Genomic DNA, 16,473 nt, shown 5'->3' with positions numbered 1-16,473 from the left:
GACAAACACCGTCACTCATAGATTGTAGATTAACTTAAGATCCTGCAGCCCTGCTTGCTCATGTTCATTGCAGCATGCATGTTGCACATTTGTTGAGGACTGTAAACTGCTAGATGTTTATTTTGTTGCATTTCTTGTCAACAACAACAGTTTTAAAATGTTGAATCAGAGGACTGGAGGAAACAAACAGATGCAGTGAAGTGAGCTGGTTTGATGAGAACTGCCAGACAAGTTCCAGTCTATGACTTGTAATCAAGACAATGTGGAATTCATTATGTAAAGCAAAGCAGTCTGCCTGCATCACAAACTCTGGGTTTAGTTTGCTCTTTGTGCAGGTACACACACTCTGGCTCTCTCACAAAGAACAACAGTGATAAGAGAAGGCAAAGCCAGAGGAGAATGCATGCAACAGCGCAAACAAAGCTCTGCTTGGTAGAACAAATACCAGACTTTAAAGACCCTAAAGATGAACAGCAGCAAACACGGTGAAGGAATGGTTAACACTCACACTCTCGTCCCCTGCTGGCTCCGCGGCCCTTGCGTGGAGCTCCACCTCGACGACGTGCGACATCTTTCTCTCCACCTTTCTCCCTGTTCTCTTTTCCTTCTTCTCCAGTGTCTGCCTGGCTCGTCTCCTTCTGGCCTGACACCCCTTTCTTCTTCCCCACCATTTCCCAAGAGTCCTGAGGAAGAGACGAAGAGAACAATTCACTGTTATTATCTTAATGCTTCAAAAGACTAAAGAAAGGGTCTCCATGGTGCCTGGTCGGTAGAGCATTTTCATTGGTCAGCCAGTGGATTAGTAAGGTTTTGATATCTTACCACATGGTGAGTGTACAATTTTCCATCAAGTCACAGACTTAGCTCAAATTTAGAATCCTGTCCACTAAGATTATATCTTTACAATGCAGATAGCTACCAGACACTTATCAGTTCTGATCAATGTTCTGATAAAACTCATTTCCAATCTGGGTTTAAAGCCCTCTGACATTCTTTCAGAACTTGTTTTGTAGCTGTAAAGGCTGATTTAGTCAGATTTTGGTCTGCAAGGCAATTACGAGGTCAGAGCAAACATACAATGGACAGGCAGAAGTGACCAACAAGGGAAGTTGATGTTAAGGGAACTTCTTTAAGCACTTTTATAATCTAACAAGCATGTTTAAACTAGGAGCTTAAACCGCGCTCTGTCCATGTTCACAATCATCTAAACACCACGACAGAGGCCAGCGTTGGTCCAGTATCATCGTTATCTAACCCATTGCAGCACTGATTTCTCCAGAATATGCCCCCCTGCAGTGCTTCACCCTCACACAAAGCCAATACTCACAGTGTCTGGGCTGCCCTCCAGCAACACGTTAATGGCTCTGTTGACATCCCCGTTGCAGTCGTGCAATGCGATCATGGACTCATCCTGGTCCTTGCCTGTGATGTCAATCAGCTGGAAAAAAGGGAAGAGTGGCGTGATGAGACACAGAGGCGACCCCTGGATGACACGTTCATTCATTGAAATGCTCTTGTGTTTTGGAAGCATGAATTAATCAGAGCACGGTGTTAGGTAACAGCACACCTGCTAGCAGCAGGGATTCAACATCGTGGTCACTTCAGCAGCTTGAACACAAGGTTAGTTTACCATAAAGACTGTGACACCATGCCCTCTATTTGATGTCTTTGAAGGCATCATGCAATGTAATTGGGTATGCAAAGGAGAAACTCTGTTATCAAAAGGTCCTGATGACCTGTTTGCAGAACAAACATCCATGAATGAGATAAAAGAAGTTACTGACTCGAGTGCGGGTTAGTATAAAACTGAGAGATTCTCTTATCAGAAGAAAGAAAGGGACAATAAACGGTGTCAACGTTGTCTTTTTTAAAGAGAAGAAATAAGGACTCATGTGGTTTGCACAATCAATAAAATGCACACAACTAGCTTTTTGTGCACTGTGACACACCAAATCTGCAACAAAGGACACATACGCAGAGCAAAACACAGGGAAGTTTAAGTAGGACAAAAGGATGTACATCTCATATCTCACCTGTTTGACCTTCTCTTCAAAGTCTGCATCATTGTGGTCTGAAATCATCTGCGCAAGTCGGATCTGCTCTGCAGTAGCCTGTTTAAAGAGGGAGGAAAGATTCGGTAATTGCAAAAAAACAGGAGGTACAACACCCGTAGGTCGAGCACTAAAATAATGAATGGACAAAATGTTGCTACTAGTTAGATTACAATGTGACTTTATGCAGGAAAACACTTGCTATTCTAATTAGGTGATGTATACTGCATCCACTACAAGCTTACTCAAAGAAATGCTGTTTGATCTGCTCTTATGGATATGTATTCAAGAGCAATGATGGATCATGATTTTGTTTTCCTGTAGAACCAAACATTTAAATAGGAAAATCTGCAAGAGGTTAAATTCTGTCCTTCTGTGAACTGTGAACACATCACTACAGCAGCACTGCGGTCAATATTACGTATGTTTTTCACACTGCTGTCACAGGTTACCTTCACTCTTTGAGCATGCAAAATCTCTGCCCATATATCAGATTTTCACTTTCAGATTCATGTGGTGTTTGCTGGACAAATCAGATCAGAGTTATTCAACCTGAGCTGTAATCCCTAACGTCAGCACCAGGAAGTTTACTCTCGATTATCAAAATAAGGAAACCTGATTGACGAGATTTGGATTGCTAGTTGAAGTCTACTACATAGAGTTAGACGTCCCCTCGTGAAGGGCATATCATGTTAAGTTAGACGTACGTTATGTTTCAAATTAGAACTTTCCTTATAGTTGGTGTGTACCCTAAAGCTTTGGAGCCAGGAACTTTGCTTGAAAGAGGAAAAGTATCATCAATTGCCATTTCTTTACCTTTATTGAACCCTAGTGCAGTGAATGATGCATCTGAGCAAAGTGACAGGTGCAGAGAGTGAGGGTTACCTGAGGCCTTTGCTTGTGCTGTGTCTGGCTCTGTGTCTGGCCCTGTGTCTGCTCCCAGCTGCCCCGGGCTTTGTTCCCGCCCATGGACGTCATCATTTACAGTATATACAAATAACAGTATTTACAAAGGAATAAGACCTGCGGAGAGAAGGATGAGAAAAGTGTTACAGAGCTGTGACAATGACCTACTAATGCACATGTACATGTCTGCTACTGGTACTACATTTGAATACTACTTCCTCAAACTGGCATGACAGCTTACAGCCCAGTGGGGACGAGCTAGCAGCGGTTTCAACAAGACACCAACAAGCTTTGTTGCTAGAAACGCCTGGAAACAAACAAAGAGCCTTTTTAAGCATTTTCTCAGGCAAAACCAGGCTGGCCGCGGGTTTGACACAGGAAGCAGGAGTGCCACGGTGCACTGGGGGCTGCAGCACTCAGGGCTTACAAGTACACAATATTAACCAACTTGTTTACCTCTTCAGGACATTATGCAATGCCTTCTTCATGGAATAACCACGATGCTGTTTAGGCTATATTGTGAAACCCTAGTACAGGGGTTCCCAAACTTTTCAGCCCGCAACCCCCACTGTCCCTCTAAGTGATTTAATGTGGCTTCATTTAGCTGGTCTGCAGAAAATGACCCTACCTTCATGAGCATGTTGCTGTGTTTCCTGTTCCTTTATGAATTAACCTACTGCTACTGATGCTTTTGATAATTAACTGTTCACTAACCCTAAACTTAGGAGTCATCTGGCAACAAAGAAAGGCAGAAAACTCATTACTTTTTCTATTTTCAAGGTTTTATTTCAAGTTTAGCTACTATTTTTGTTGATATTTTTTACTATAATAGGTAAAATGTACTATTTTCAGATAACTTTTGTCATTTAACTTTTTTTATTGCATTTTTTTTAACATTTCTTTGTTCACCACAGGTAAAAAAAAAAAGAAGATATATAAGTAATACAAAACCAACAAATTCTGTCCAACCCCTCCCCTCGGAGCTCCTCCAAACTACGCCCCCGCTCACATGCACGAGCGTCGTTGCTTCGCACCGTACGATCATGACTGATTTAAAACCAGTCCTCAGCACATCGTTTGTGTATATTGCACTACGTCAACTCATGTCTCACACAGCGGTAAGAAAACACCAAAACATTATCATAGTGGAAGTTAAAAACACAAATAAACATGACATGTACGCGCAGGAGGCGGGCAGAATGGCAGGACGGGATTTGACTGGTTTCATAATTTGGCTCCTGATGGCAGGGATTGGTTGGTGTTTTCCATAGACTGTATAAAATATGGACATAGGATCTGTGACATCCCGCATCTGTTTCTGAAGCGCTGTTTTGAGGCCAATCAGCGTTGGCAGCCATATTGCTACTGTCAAGCCAGTGTGAGATAAAGAGGCGGGCTTTGAGCCTCCTAGCCAACAGCTACAGTGTCCCGCCTGTCAATATCACCCTCCCTACAGTGTGAGCCGATCGAGGAACGAGCTATCCAGAATACAATCATCTTTTGTACCAGGCTGTAAACATGTTTATTTCTGCTGTAAAGATCGTCTTTTTTGAATTGATGTGTATGTGGTTTCCGGTGCTTCCGGAGCCAGCCTCAAGTGGATCCTTGATGAACTGCAGTTTTTAGCACTTCCGCATTGGACTCATATTTTTAGACCAGAGGTTACCGCTTGGTTTACTCCAGCTCGGCTTTTTTACGCTCCTTTTTAAGAACACATTATGTATTATGTATAAGTGAATCTAAATCTGACTACCAACCCCAGCTTTAAAAATAATAATAATTCTGGAAGACATCTCACGTCTTCCCATTTGTGTCTTGCGACCCCCCAGGGGGTCCCGACCCACACTTTGGGAACCCCTGTATTAGACAACCTACATCACTTTTTGACAGGAAACTGTTATAACCTTGCATTCGACAGCGACTCCTTAATCTCGCACACGTTACGTAAAACCCTGTTTGTACTAGCCCCCAAACAAGCCTAAAGCCAGGGCCTGGGGAGCAGACTCAGGTCTACGAGCCAGCCACATGGCCGAAATGCTAGCCAACTGGCTAATAGTCGAGGCAAAGCATCCAGCCATGAAGGCTCGGTGGGCTTCCGCTTCTCACGGCTTCACCTCATGGCGACAACGAGGCTAACTCTGCCTTCACTGCCGCTAGCTAACTAAGCTAACCAAGCTCTGAAAACACCCTTACAGCAAAGAAGTGGCTTTAACTAGCTTAGCCTGGGAGCCAGCAAGTTAATGAGCTAATACAGCTAGACTAGACTAGCAGTGGAGCTTTCATAAAAACGCCCCTGTCACTAGCTGTCTGCTGGTTAGCTAAGTTAACGAATAACACAGCCCAGCTAAGCTACATTAGCCAGTTAACAACGTTAGCATGTAGCGCCTCCACAAGCTACAAATCTACTCCACATTATTCACCATAAATCTGTCCGCAGTGTAATCTGATGGCTGGGTTCACCACAGACAAATGACCGAGGCTAAAGGGAGGCCTGCAGGCCCCGAAAATGAAAATAAATAACAGATACTGACCAGAAACCCGGCTCAATATTTGACACTGCTACACAACCGACCGACAAGTGGTCTCGTTGTCGACCTGCTAGTCGGATTCAAGACAGGATCTAATTCCTGAATCCCAACTTGATACAACAGAAATTGGGAAATATATAACGAACCGACTCGCTCACACAATAAGCGAGAGACTGAATTTACCTGTTTCTTTTCCACTCTGACACCACGGAGAGCTGCGTCACGTGGTCCACGCAGCGCTTCGAGGAAACTGGACCCACAACATGTGATCACTAACTAACACAGTTTGATATTAGCAGAGGTGTCAGAAGTATTTATCACACAAGTAGAAGTATAAATACTAGGGTTTAAAAATACTTGAAGTATCAACTCAAGCTTTTTACTCAAGAAAAAGTGTAAAGGTCTCAAAACTACTTAAAGTATAAAAGTAAAAGAAATGTAAGGGGGAAAAATACAATTAATGAAAAAAGCTTAGGCTGCACACAGGGGCCTATAGTGCACAACCCCACCTCCCAAAAAAACAAAACATTTTCCTAAAGGCCATAATGACTATAATGTTATGTTAATATGTTAATGTTGAAATATTTGGGTTGCACCTGTTTCAGCCACATTTATGCCCATTGAAAATGAAAGCACACTGCTAATACAAAGAACTAGGGATGCACGATATTGGATTTTTTGCCGATATCCAATATGCGGATATTTTCCAACTCATTCAGCCGATTACCGATACCGATATTCTTTTCCGCGCACCTAATTGCAGAGATCATCAATTCTCATCTGTATTGGAATTAGCGTACAGCATTATGGTGATACTCTTCTCACATTTGTTATGTAACATTAATTTCTCGTCCAAAATAATTAAAATACTTAATACTTAAAACTATGGGGCGCTATTTGTAAAGTTGAAAATAAGAGCAACATTTCTCCATATTTAGATCCAAAAGGTCATAACAATGCAGAGTGAATTTTTAAAAGTCACTTTTTTATCACATTTAGAGGAATATTTGTGATCTTAACATTACATTTTCTTGTGAAAAATATATTGAGTTAACATCATTGTTAAATCCAAATGCTAAATATAAATGTTAAATGTTGCTCCTTGATCTTAAATATTTAGCTGATATGTGGCAGTGTGAATTTGCATATCAGCTAAATATTTAGGATCGCCGAGCAACATTTAACATTTAGATTTAACATTTGGATTTATATTTAACATTTAGATTTAAATTTAATATTGAGATTTATATTTAACATTCAGATTTATCGTTGAACATTTAGATTTATATTTAGCATTTGGATTTGACAACATTTTAACTTAATATATTTTTCACAAGAAAATTGAATGTGCAGAAGATCACAAATATTCCTCCAAATGTGATTTAAAAAAGTGACTTTTTAAAAATTCACTCTACATTGTCATGACGTTTTGAAACTAAATGTGGAGAATTGTTGTTGTTATTTTCAGTGTGCACAACTTTACAAACAGCGCCCCATATAAAACTGCATATTTATTTATGACAACTGCTTTCAAACAAAACTCATACAAAAAGATACATCCTACTTAAAACTAGGATGATGCTCTCCCTGAGATAATCATAACAAAACCCACAACCAGGGCAAATTTGGCCAATTTCACATTTGACATAGTAAGTAAACCGAACCTCTGTTCACAGGGAACATGTGGAAAGTGCAACTCCACAGCAATTAAACCCAAATTAAATAAAATGGTTTACTCTTGGACATTAAATGTGCCAGCTACATGTACCTTACAGACTGCTGCTTAATCTAAAATTGAACTTAAAACATGAGCCCAACATGTGTGCAGCAGCCCATTATTTTATCGGTTAATTATATCGGTGGATATCGGCGTGTTGGCCTTATATATATATATTCAGTTTATAATAAACAAGGTTTAAGGATCCTGTTGTACTTTAGTGTCAAACAAAGTATTACATTTGTATTGTGTGCAAGGTGGACCTTCATTGGGATTGGTTAACCTGATTGTATGTTATACTGTGTATGAGCCATAGATATGAGCCATATAGATATGAGCCATATAGGTATTAGCCATATAGGTATTAGCCATAGGTATGAGCCATATAGGTATGAGCCATAGGTATGAGCCATAAGTATGAGCCACATAGGTATGAGCCATATAGGTATGAGCCATATAGGTATGAGCAATAGGTATGAGCCATAGGTATGAGCCATATAGGTATGAGCCATAGATATGAGTCATAGATATGAGCCATAGGTAGGAGCCATAGGTATGAGCCATATAGGTATGAACCATTTAGGTATGAGCCATAGGTATTAGCCATATAGGTATGAGCCATCGGCAAGAAACCTTGGTATGAGCCATATAAGTATGAGCCATAGGTATGAGCCATAGGTATGAGCCATATAGGTATGAGCAATAGGTATGAGCCATTTAGGTATGAGCCATTTAGGTATGAGCCATATAGGTATGAGCCATATAGGTATGAGCCATTGATATGAGCCATATAGGTATGAGCCATAAAGGTATGAGCCATTGATATGAGCCATAGGTATGAGCCATATAGGTATGAGCCATTGATATGAGCCATAGGTATGAGCCATATAGGTATGAGCCATAGGTATGAGCCATATAGGTATGAGCAATAGGTATGAGCCATTTAGGTATGAGCCATTTAGGTATGAGCCATAGGTATGAGCCATAGGTATGAGCCATATAGGTATGAGCCATAGATATGAGCCATAGGTATGAGCCATTTAGGTATGAGCCATATAGGTATGAGCCATAGATATGAGCCATATAGGTATGAGCCATAGATATGAGCCATAGGTATGAGCCATATAGGTATGAGCCATAGATATGAGCCATATAGGTATGAGCCATAAAGGTATGAGCCATTGATATGAGCCATAGGTATGAGCCATATAGGTATGAGCGATATAGGTATGACCCATAGATATGAGCCATATAGGTATGAGCCATAAAGGTATGAGCCATATAGGTATGACCCATAGATATGAGCCATAGATATGAGCCATATAGGTATGAGCCATAAAGGTATGAGCCATAAAGGTATGAGCCATATAGGTATGAGCCATAGATATGAGCCATAGATATGAGCCATAGGTATGAGCCCGGCTGTCCCATCTTTCTGGGGCTCTTACACAGTTATTACGGTAATTTTCAGCGTCGCAAATGAGCTGTCACTGTCGCTGTCTGTGCTTCTAGCTAACACAAGCTAAACTGCGTATCTCTAGCATGTTGCCGCTTAACATGATGAGGAGAATCGTACTCTCGGCGCATTGCTTCTCCATCTAGAAACGTCCTTAAAAAGCTGTTACCTAATAACACCTCACCTGTGTTACAAAATGGACAACCGACTCTTAGCCAACAAGCTAATATAGCAGCAACAGATGATACAGATGCTTTGCTAGCTAGCTGATCGACGTGAGGATAAACTGTAGCCTACACTCTGATAACATGGCAGATTCATCTCCGTTATCAGGGATTAATGTCGTCCTTGTTATGGCCTATGGGAGTTTGGTAAGTAGCATTGAAAATAGGGATGTTTGTTACCTTGCATGTGATGATTCTGTCTCCTTATATTTGGTTGTGTGCGCAGGTGTTTGTGCTGCTGTTTATCTTTGTCAAAAGGCAAATCATGCGTTTTGCTATGAGATCCCGCCGAGGACCCCATGCACCTATTGGTCACAATGCACCTAAGGTAAGTGTTAACAATATGAGACTGATTATTCTTGTGTTTTCAACAGTGGTGGACAAAGTGCACAAAGTACACAGCTTCATTACTTCAGTCAAAGTATAGATACTCCATGTCAAATATTACTCCTATACAAGTGAAAGTTGCTCTGTCAGATTATTACTTGAGTTAAAGTACTTGAGTACTTGCTTTTAAAAAATACTTAGTATTCAAAGTGCTCCTTAAAAAAATCTCAAAACATTGTATTTTCAAAATACATAAATGCAGTAAAGAATACATAGGAGTACATTCAGTTACATTATGTTTATTTAGAAACCATTACTTGAAATTTCCAAAGAAGAAGAAGAAGAAGAAGAAGAAGAATGTACTTTATTAACCCCCAGGGGGAAATTCAAAATTTTCACTGGTGTTATTTTTCGGTCATGCTACACGCACAGTTTTTGGTATACATACAATGCACACACATGCAGTGGACATGCACTTAGGGAGAGATGTCAGAGTGAGGATGCTGCCATCAACCAGCACACCCAAAGCAGTTGGGGGTTCGGTGCTTTGCTCAGGGGCACCTCGGCAGTGCCCAGGCAAGTGAACCAGCACCTCTCCAGCCACCAGCCCACTTGCCAAGCTTCATCCATGCTGGGACTCGAGCCGGCGACCCTTCGGTTCCCAGGTGAGGTCCCTATGGACTGAGCTACTGCCGCCCCCCTAAAAACTATACTATGGAATAAAAACAGAAACTAAGTTACTACACAGACAAGTTAGTTTGAAATCTTCATCTGGAATGAAACAAATGTTACGTAGCTCCACACGCTTTCTCAGGTTGGACAGTGAATTTTTGTATGTTTGGGCAGAGTGGGAATTAAGGAGAACATTTCAAATGATACATATCATTCTTTATTTTAAAAACCTCTAACACAGGCTGAAGATATGGCCATGGGTACTCAGGTGGAGAACTATAGCCATCATTACCACCTTTACATGAACTACCTGATCTGAGTGAAATTTGCTCTGTGTTTGCTCCACATTCAACCGTGAAGATGCATGATATACCAGGGCTAAACCACTGAGACAAACAGAACTACAAAAACACATTTTACTGTCTGAGGGATCAGATTTCAGAAAAGAGAAGGAAATTCATGAGCTAACTTCAAATCAAAAGTAGTGTGCAGGGTTCCCACGCGTCCTGGTAAACCTGGAAAACAGTTGACCAGTTTTCCAGTACTGGAAAACACCTGGAAAATGGGAGAAAAAGTCAAATGTCCTGGAAAATCACATATAGTCCTGGAAAAGTATTCCAACATGGGTGCGTGCGACCTGACTCGATAAACAAAACACATCCCCATTCATTGAAAGTTGAGTGCACGCTGTGCTGGAAAAGACAGCGACATTGCGCAACTTTTTTCACATCTTTTCTCCTTCACTTCATAATCATGCATTCACAGAAAACGGGGGTACATTGTTCATGTTTTATGGTACAATAACCTTGTAGAGTGCTCTTTTGATTCAAAGAGTCTTATATTTAAGTTATAGTGTGACCAGTGGAGTCGGGCAGAGAGCTTGGGGGTCTTGGCCTCACAACTTTCTCGGCAGGCTGAGACCTCAATTACCGTACTCTAGCTCAGCTGTTCTCAAAGTGGGGTCCTGGGACCCCTGGGGGTCCGCGAACCATAGCGTGGGGTCCGTGAAATAATTTGAATACATTTCTAATAAATTACAAAATTGTGCTGTGTCATTACAAAACAGCATACACCATTGTTATGATACCATTTGGTGGCTGAAGGGATATGTGAGTCTTGCTACTGTTAATTTTCTGAAAGCGTTTAAGATCAATTACTTGAAAAGTATGAATGCTGTCATGTTGAGTCAACAAGGAATGAAATGATCCTCTGTTTTAAAGTATACAAGTGGTATTTACTTGATTCAGATTGAAGTGTTATCTGTTTATCACTATGGTACAGGTCTAAAGTATTTACATTGATACGTTTTTGCAATACAAATAGTTCCAAGGGCAACTAAGATTGCAAATGGTAATAAGCATGTGCTTTAGTGATGGGAAGTTCGGCTCTTTTCAGAGAGCCGGCTCGTTCGACTCCCTAACGGCTCTTAATTTAGGATCTTTTGTAGCCGTATGTTTTACCTTAACTTTGCCAAAAATAATTGTTTGCTTTTACGTACGGTGTTTTCATGAGAAGCCTTATAATTGCCCAATTTTGTGCATTTATTCTGTAACAAAACCATTCTCACCCTGATCCTAGGGTTAGGGTAAGGGTTGTGATTAGGGATAGGGTTAGGGTTGTGGTTAGGGTTGTGATGAGGGTTAAGGTTAGGATTAGGGTTAGGGTTAGGGTTGTGATAAGGGTTAGGGTTGGGATTAGGGTTAGGGTTAGGGTTGAGATTAGGGTCAGTGTTTGGATAAGGGTTAGGGTCAGGGTTTGGATAAGGGTTAGGGTTAGGGTTAGGGTTGTGATTAGGCTTAGGGTTGGGATTAGGGTTAGGGTTAGGGTTGAGATTAGGGTTAGGGTTAGGGTTGAGATTAGGGTCAGTGTTTGGATAAGGGTTAGGGTCAGGGTTTGGATAAGGGTTAGGGTTAGGGTTAGGGTTGTGATTAGGCTTAGGGTTAGGATCAGGGTTAGGGTTGTGGTTAGGGTTAGGGTTAGGATTAGGGTTAGGGTTGTGTTTAGGGTTAGGGTTAGGATCAGGGTTAGGGTTGTGGTTAGGGTTAGGGTTAGGATTAGGGTTAGGATTAGGGTTAGGGTTAAGGTTGTGATTAGGGTTAGGATAAGGGTTTGGTTAGGATTAGGGTTAGGGTTGTGATTAGGGTTAGGGTTAGGGTTGTGATCAGGGTTAGGGTTGTGATTAGGGTTAGGGTTAGGGTTAGGGTTGTGATTAGGGTTAGGATAAGGGTTTGGTTAGGATTAGGGTTTGTGATCAGGGTTAGGATTGTGATTAGGGTTAGGGTTAGGGTTGTGATTAGGGTTAGGGTTAAGATTAGGATTAGGGTTAGGATTAGGGTTAGGGTTAGGGTTGTGATTAGGGTTAGGGTTAGGGTTGTGATTAGGGTTAGGGTTAAGGTTAGGGTTAGGGTTGTGATTAGGGTTAGGGTTAGAGTTAGAGTTGTGATTAGGGTTAGGGTTGTGATTAGGGTTAGGGTTAGGGTTGTGATTAGGGTTAGGGTTAGGGTTGTGATTAGGGTTAGGGTTAGGGTTGTGATTAGGGTTAGGGTTAGGGTTGTGATTAGGGTTAGGGTTAGGGTTGTGATTAGGGTTAGGGTTAGGTTTGTGATAAGGGTTAGGGTTGTGATTAGGGTTAGGGTTGTGATTAGGGTTAGAGTTAGAGTTGTGATTAGGGTTAGGGTTGTGGTTAGGGTTAGGGTTGTGATTAGGGTTAGGGTTAGGGTTGTGATTAGGGTTAGGGTTAGGGTTGTGATTAGGGTTAGGATTAGGGTTAGGGTTGTGATTAGGGTTAGGGTTAGGGTTGTGATTAGGGTTAGGGTTAGGATTAGGGTTGTGATTAGGGTTAGGATTAGGGTTAGGGTTAGGGTTGTGATTAGGGTTAGGGTTAGGATTAGGGTTGTGGTTAGGATTAGGGTTAGGGTTAGGATTAGGGTTAGGGTTAGGATTAGGGTTTGGGTTAGGGTTGTGATTAGGGTTAGGGTTGTGATTAGGGTTAGGGTTGAGATTAGGGTTAGGATTAGGGTTAGGATTAGGGTTAGGGTTAGGGTTGGGATTCGGGTTAGGGTTGTGATTAGGGTTAGGGTTGTGATTAGGATTAGGGTTAGGGTTATTATTAGGGTTAGGGTTAGGGTTAGGGTTAGAACCAGAACTTAACTTAAGCAAACAAAACCAGAACCAAACTCATGCAAACAGAACAAGAACCAAACTCAAGCAAACATAACCAAAATCAAACTCAAGCAAACCCAACCAGAACCGCACCAGACCTGAACCAGAACCAAACCATAACCAAACCAGAACTGAACCAGATCGGAACCGAACCAAAACAGAACCGTACCAGAACCGAACCAGAACCGAACCAGAACAGAACCGAACCAGAACAGAACCGAATAAGAACCGAACCAGAACCGAACCAGAACCGAACCAGAACCGTACCAGAACAGAACCCGAACCGAACCAGAACTATACCAGAACCATAGAAAAACCAAACCAGAACCGAACCAGAACCGAACCAGAACCGAACCAGAACATAACCGAACCAGAACCGTACCAGAGCCGTACCAGAACCGTACCAGAACCGTACCAAAACCGAACCAGAACCGAACCAGAACCGAACCCGAACAGAACCGAACCACAACCGAACCCTAACAGATCTGAACCCGAACAGAACCGAACCACAACCGAACCCTAACAGATCCGAACCCGAACAGAACTCAAGCAAACAGAACCAGAACCAAACTCTAGCAAACAGAACCAGACCCAAACTCAAGCAAACAGAACCAGACCCAAACTCAAGCAAACAGAACCAGAACCAAACTCTAGCAAACAGAACCAGACCCAAACTCAAGCAAACAGAACCAGACCCAAACTCTAGCAAACAGAACCAGAACCAAACTCAAGCAAACAGAACCAGACCCAAACTCAAGCAAACAGAACCAGACCCAAACTCAAGCAAACATTATCAATGTCCTCAGTGCAGGTTGGCATTGAGAAAAATCCGATGCCTCAGCTTGGATGGGCTGATCCGATTTCTCCTCTCAGTGAGTATTTGCCCGGTCTTCAGGAAGACTCTCTCAGAAGGAACAGATGTAGCCAGGATACACAGCCTCCCCTCCATCACCTGTATCCTATATCCTCACACTTGATTGGCCACATAGCCGCCATGCTGACCAATCAAAACAAAGTTCTGCTGTGAGCAGAGCTGGGGCTGAGCACTGTGAGAGCTAAGCAGCGAAAGGAAAAAACTGGGAGTCGGCTCTCTCTCAATGCGAGCTGGCTCTTCTGATTCACTATAAAGCAGCGGCTCTCAGAGCTTTTGATCATGACACATCACTTATGTGCTTAATCTGTTTTTACAATTATGAGGGGGCCTTGGACAATTTTCTCACCTGTAAGGGGTCCCTGGCTCCAAAAACCCCTGGTCTAGCTAGTAGGAGTGCAAACTCCCAATAGTGAAAACAAACGGAACAAAAAGAGCGACACAGCTGCACAGAAACTCCACGTTGTAGACATCGGTGATCATAATAGACATCGCCATGCAGGAAGAAAGTTTAAATTTTTTTAAATCTCTCAGAGACCTTCAAATACAGAGTGCGTCTTTACACCGGTGCGATTTTTTTCAGAGTTTACAGTAACTCAAATAAAAAAACGTGACATTTGGTTTGTTTTATATCGACCACTTAGCAGGATGAATATCATGATACAGCAAGTATATTTTGAGTTTGAGTTGAGAAACATTTGTGGCCATTTTTGTCTTTCAGTTCTATTTAGGTCATTAATGCACTGATCCTCTGATCATTATTATTATTTAATTATTTCAGTAAGGCAGCTTCCTTATTCCGTTGCTGGCTCTTTTGTTTTTTTCTTAGCTCATTTTATATTTTTTGAGAAAAGAGAAAGCTGAGATGTTGCCCATCATTGTTGCTTGGTTGCACTAATAAAGTGAAGTGCTGTACATCTGTGGTTGCATTATTCTATTATCAATTTGCCATCATTTTTAAGTATGTAAGAGATGATTTTATTGATAGCCATAGACTACATGTCTTTCAATGTAGACTTCCACTGAGAGGAACATATTAGACTATTTAGGAACTAAATTAGGAACTAAATTTAGACTGTCGTACCAGCTGAATCATCACTGAAAATGTCCTGGAAAATGATCTCTGGAAAAGAGTGGGAACCCTGAGTGAGTAACTAGAGCACTGATAGAAATGTAGTGGAGTCAAAAGTACAATAATTGTCTTCAGAATGTAGTGGAGTAAAAATAATAAGTACCCCAAAAAAATAATACTCAGGTAAAGTACAGGTACTCAAAAAATGTACTTAAGTACAGTACTCAAGTAAGTTTACTCTGCTACTGTCCACCACTGGTTTTCAAAGAATTGTTGGATTAGATGATGACTGTTGTTCTAATAATGTTTCCCTTCTATGAATGCAGGGTTTGAGGGAAGAGATTGACTCCAGATTGTCAAAGGTCCAGGAGATCCGTTTTGAACCTCGCCTCCTAGAAGAAGATGATGACAGACTGAAGCACGGATCACAAATTAGTAAGTTATTTTATTGGCTCAGTCTATTGTTGTCTGTATTTCATTAAAGTTAATATTGCCTTTCTTTTGTGCATTGTAAGAAACATGTTTGTATTTCAAAGGTTGCTACAACTACCTGTACAGAATGAAAGCTCTGGATGCCATCCGTGACTCAGGTAAGAGTAAAATGTGATGCTTAGAACAGATTGATTTAGTTAGGTTAGGTACATACATTACTTTCCTATTATCACATCCTAAAAGTAAATCCATTATTTTGACATTCATTACTATCAACACCTACTGAATTCTCCCCATGTCTCATGCATTATGAAAGCAGTACATCAAACAGCCTTTGATCTGCAAATCCTTAAAAATTATTGATAACTTTACGACTTAAACCTGCTGTTTGAGTTTACTAAATAACTTTGCCCCAGTTTTCTCCATAGGGGAGAATTGCAGTTGAATCTTCTCTAATCTTCTCTTATTGTTCCCTCCTGTGTGGACCCTCAGGTATTCCCCTGCAGGAGATCAGCCGCTGTCCGAGTGCATTTACTGGACGAAACTTCAGGAGCTGGCTGCTGGAGTTGCGCAACTCCCACTCTCTGATCAAGAGCAGCCGCAGCGCGCTCATCGACCGTTTGCTTGAAGGCTATGACAGTGCTCGACATGGGACTGGGGTACGCACTTTTTTTTTAAAGAGAATATGATCAATTTGTTTTAAATGTGTGGTGTAACATGCCACTGATCTTACTCAAACTCTTTGTTTCAGGTGTTTGGGGAAGCTGAGTTTCTAGAATACCAGCAGGCTCTCTGTGAACTAGCTGATGTGTAAGTAACCTTGTACTGGTTCAGACTTGAGATTGTTAGTCTGCAACATGGTAGGAATACATTTGCACTAAAAAATGAGCGAAACAAGTGACCATGCCTGCAAAAAGTTACGTGAATTACTTATTTTAATCCACCATGTAAATGTACTTACTACTACTATGTGTTTGGAAAAGGTCTGAAAACATTTTTAGGCTGGTAAGGCAGAATCCTCATGGTGAAGTGTAACCTTTCGTTTATGGGTCATG

General features: G+C 41.4%; 2 protein-coding genes across 17 annotated transcripts in view; one reads left to right on the top strand and one right to left on the bottom strand.

Moving 5' to 3' along the window:
- ubap2l (ubiquitin associated protein 2-like) overlaps positions 1-9,136 on the bottom strand; it is a 32,313-nt gene extending 23,177 nt beyond the window's left edge. For 9 of the 16 annotated variants that reach the window (XM_034705648.1, XM_034705650.1, XM_034705634.1 and 6 more), the window contains exons 1-5: positions 5,489-5,660; positions 2,937-3,074; positions 2,034-2,111; positions 1,328-1,438; positions 509-683 (exon numbers count right to left, since the gene is read on the bottom strand). In XM_034705648.1, coding sequence (XP_034561539.1) covers positions 509-683; positions 1,328-1,438; positions 2,034-2,111; positions 2,937-3,032 — 460 coding nt within the window. In that variant the 5' untranslated portion in view covers positions 3,033-3,074; positions 5,489-5,660. The other 7 variants (XM_034705640.1, XM_034705647.1, XM_034705649.1 and 4 more) reach the window with 5 other exon arrangements.
- LOC117828484 (protein C1orf43 homolog) overlaps positions 8,637-16,473 on the top strand; it is an 8,770-nt gene continuing 933 nt past the window's right edge. Inside the window, exons 1-6 of the mRNA XM_034705654.1 lie at positions 8,637-9,029; positions 9,109-9,210; positions 15,313-15,421; positions 15,523-15,576; positions 15,911-16,077; positions 16,170-16,228. Coding sequence (XP_034561545.1) covers positions 8,967-9,029; positions 9,109-9,210; positions 15,313-15,421; positions 15,523-15,576; positions 15,911-16,077; positions 16,170-16,228 — 554 coding nt within the window. The 5' untranslated portion in view covers positions 8,637-8,966. The remainder of the gene's footprint in view (positions 9,030-9,108; positions 9,211-15,312; positions 15,422-15,522; positions 15,577-15,910; positions 16,078-16,169; positions 16,229-16,473) is intronic.

The sequence above is a fragment of the Notolabrus celidotus genome, chromosome 16, assembly GCF_009762535.1.
Source record: "Notolabrus celidotus isolate fNotCel1 chromosome 16, fNotCel1.pri, whole genome shotgun sequence".
Classification (NCBI taxonomy): Eukaryota; Metazoa; Chordata; class Actinopteri; order Labriformes; family Labridae; genus Notolabrus; species Notolabrus celidotus.
Note: the sequence above shows the minus strand (reverse complement) of the source record. Positions and strands in the feature narration are given on the sequence as shown.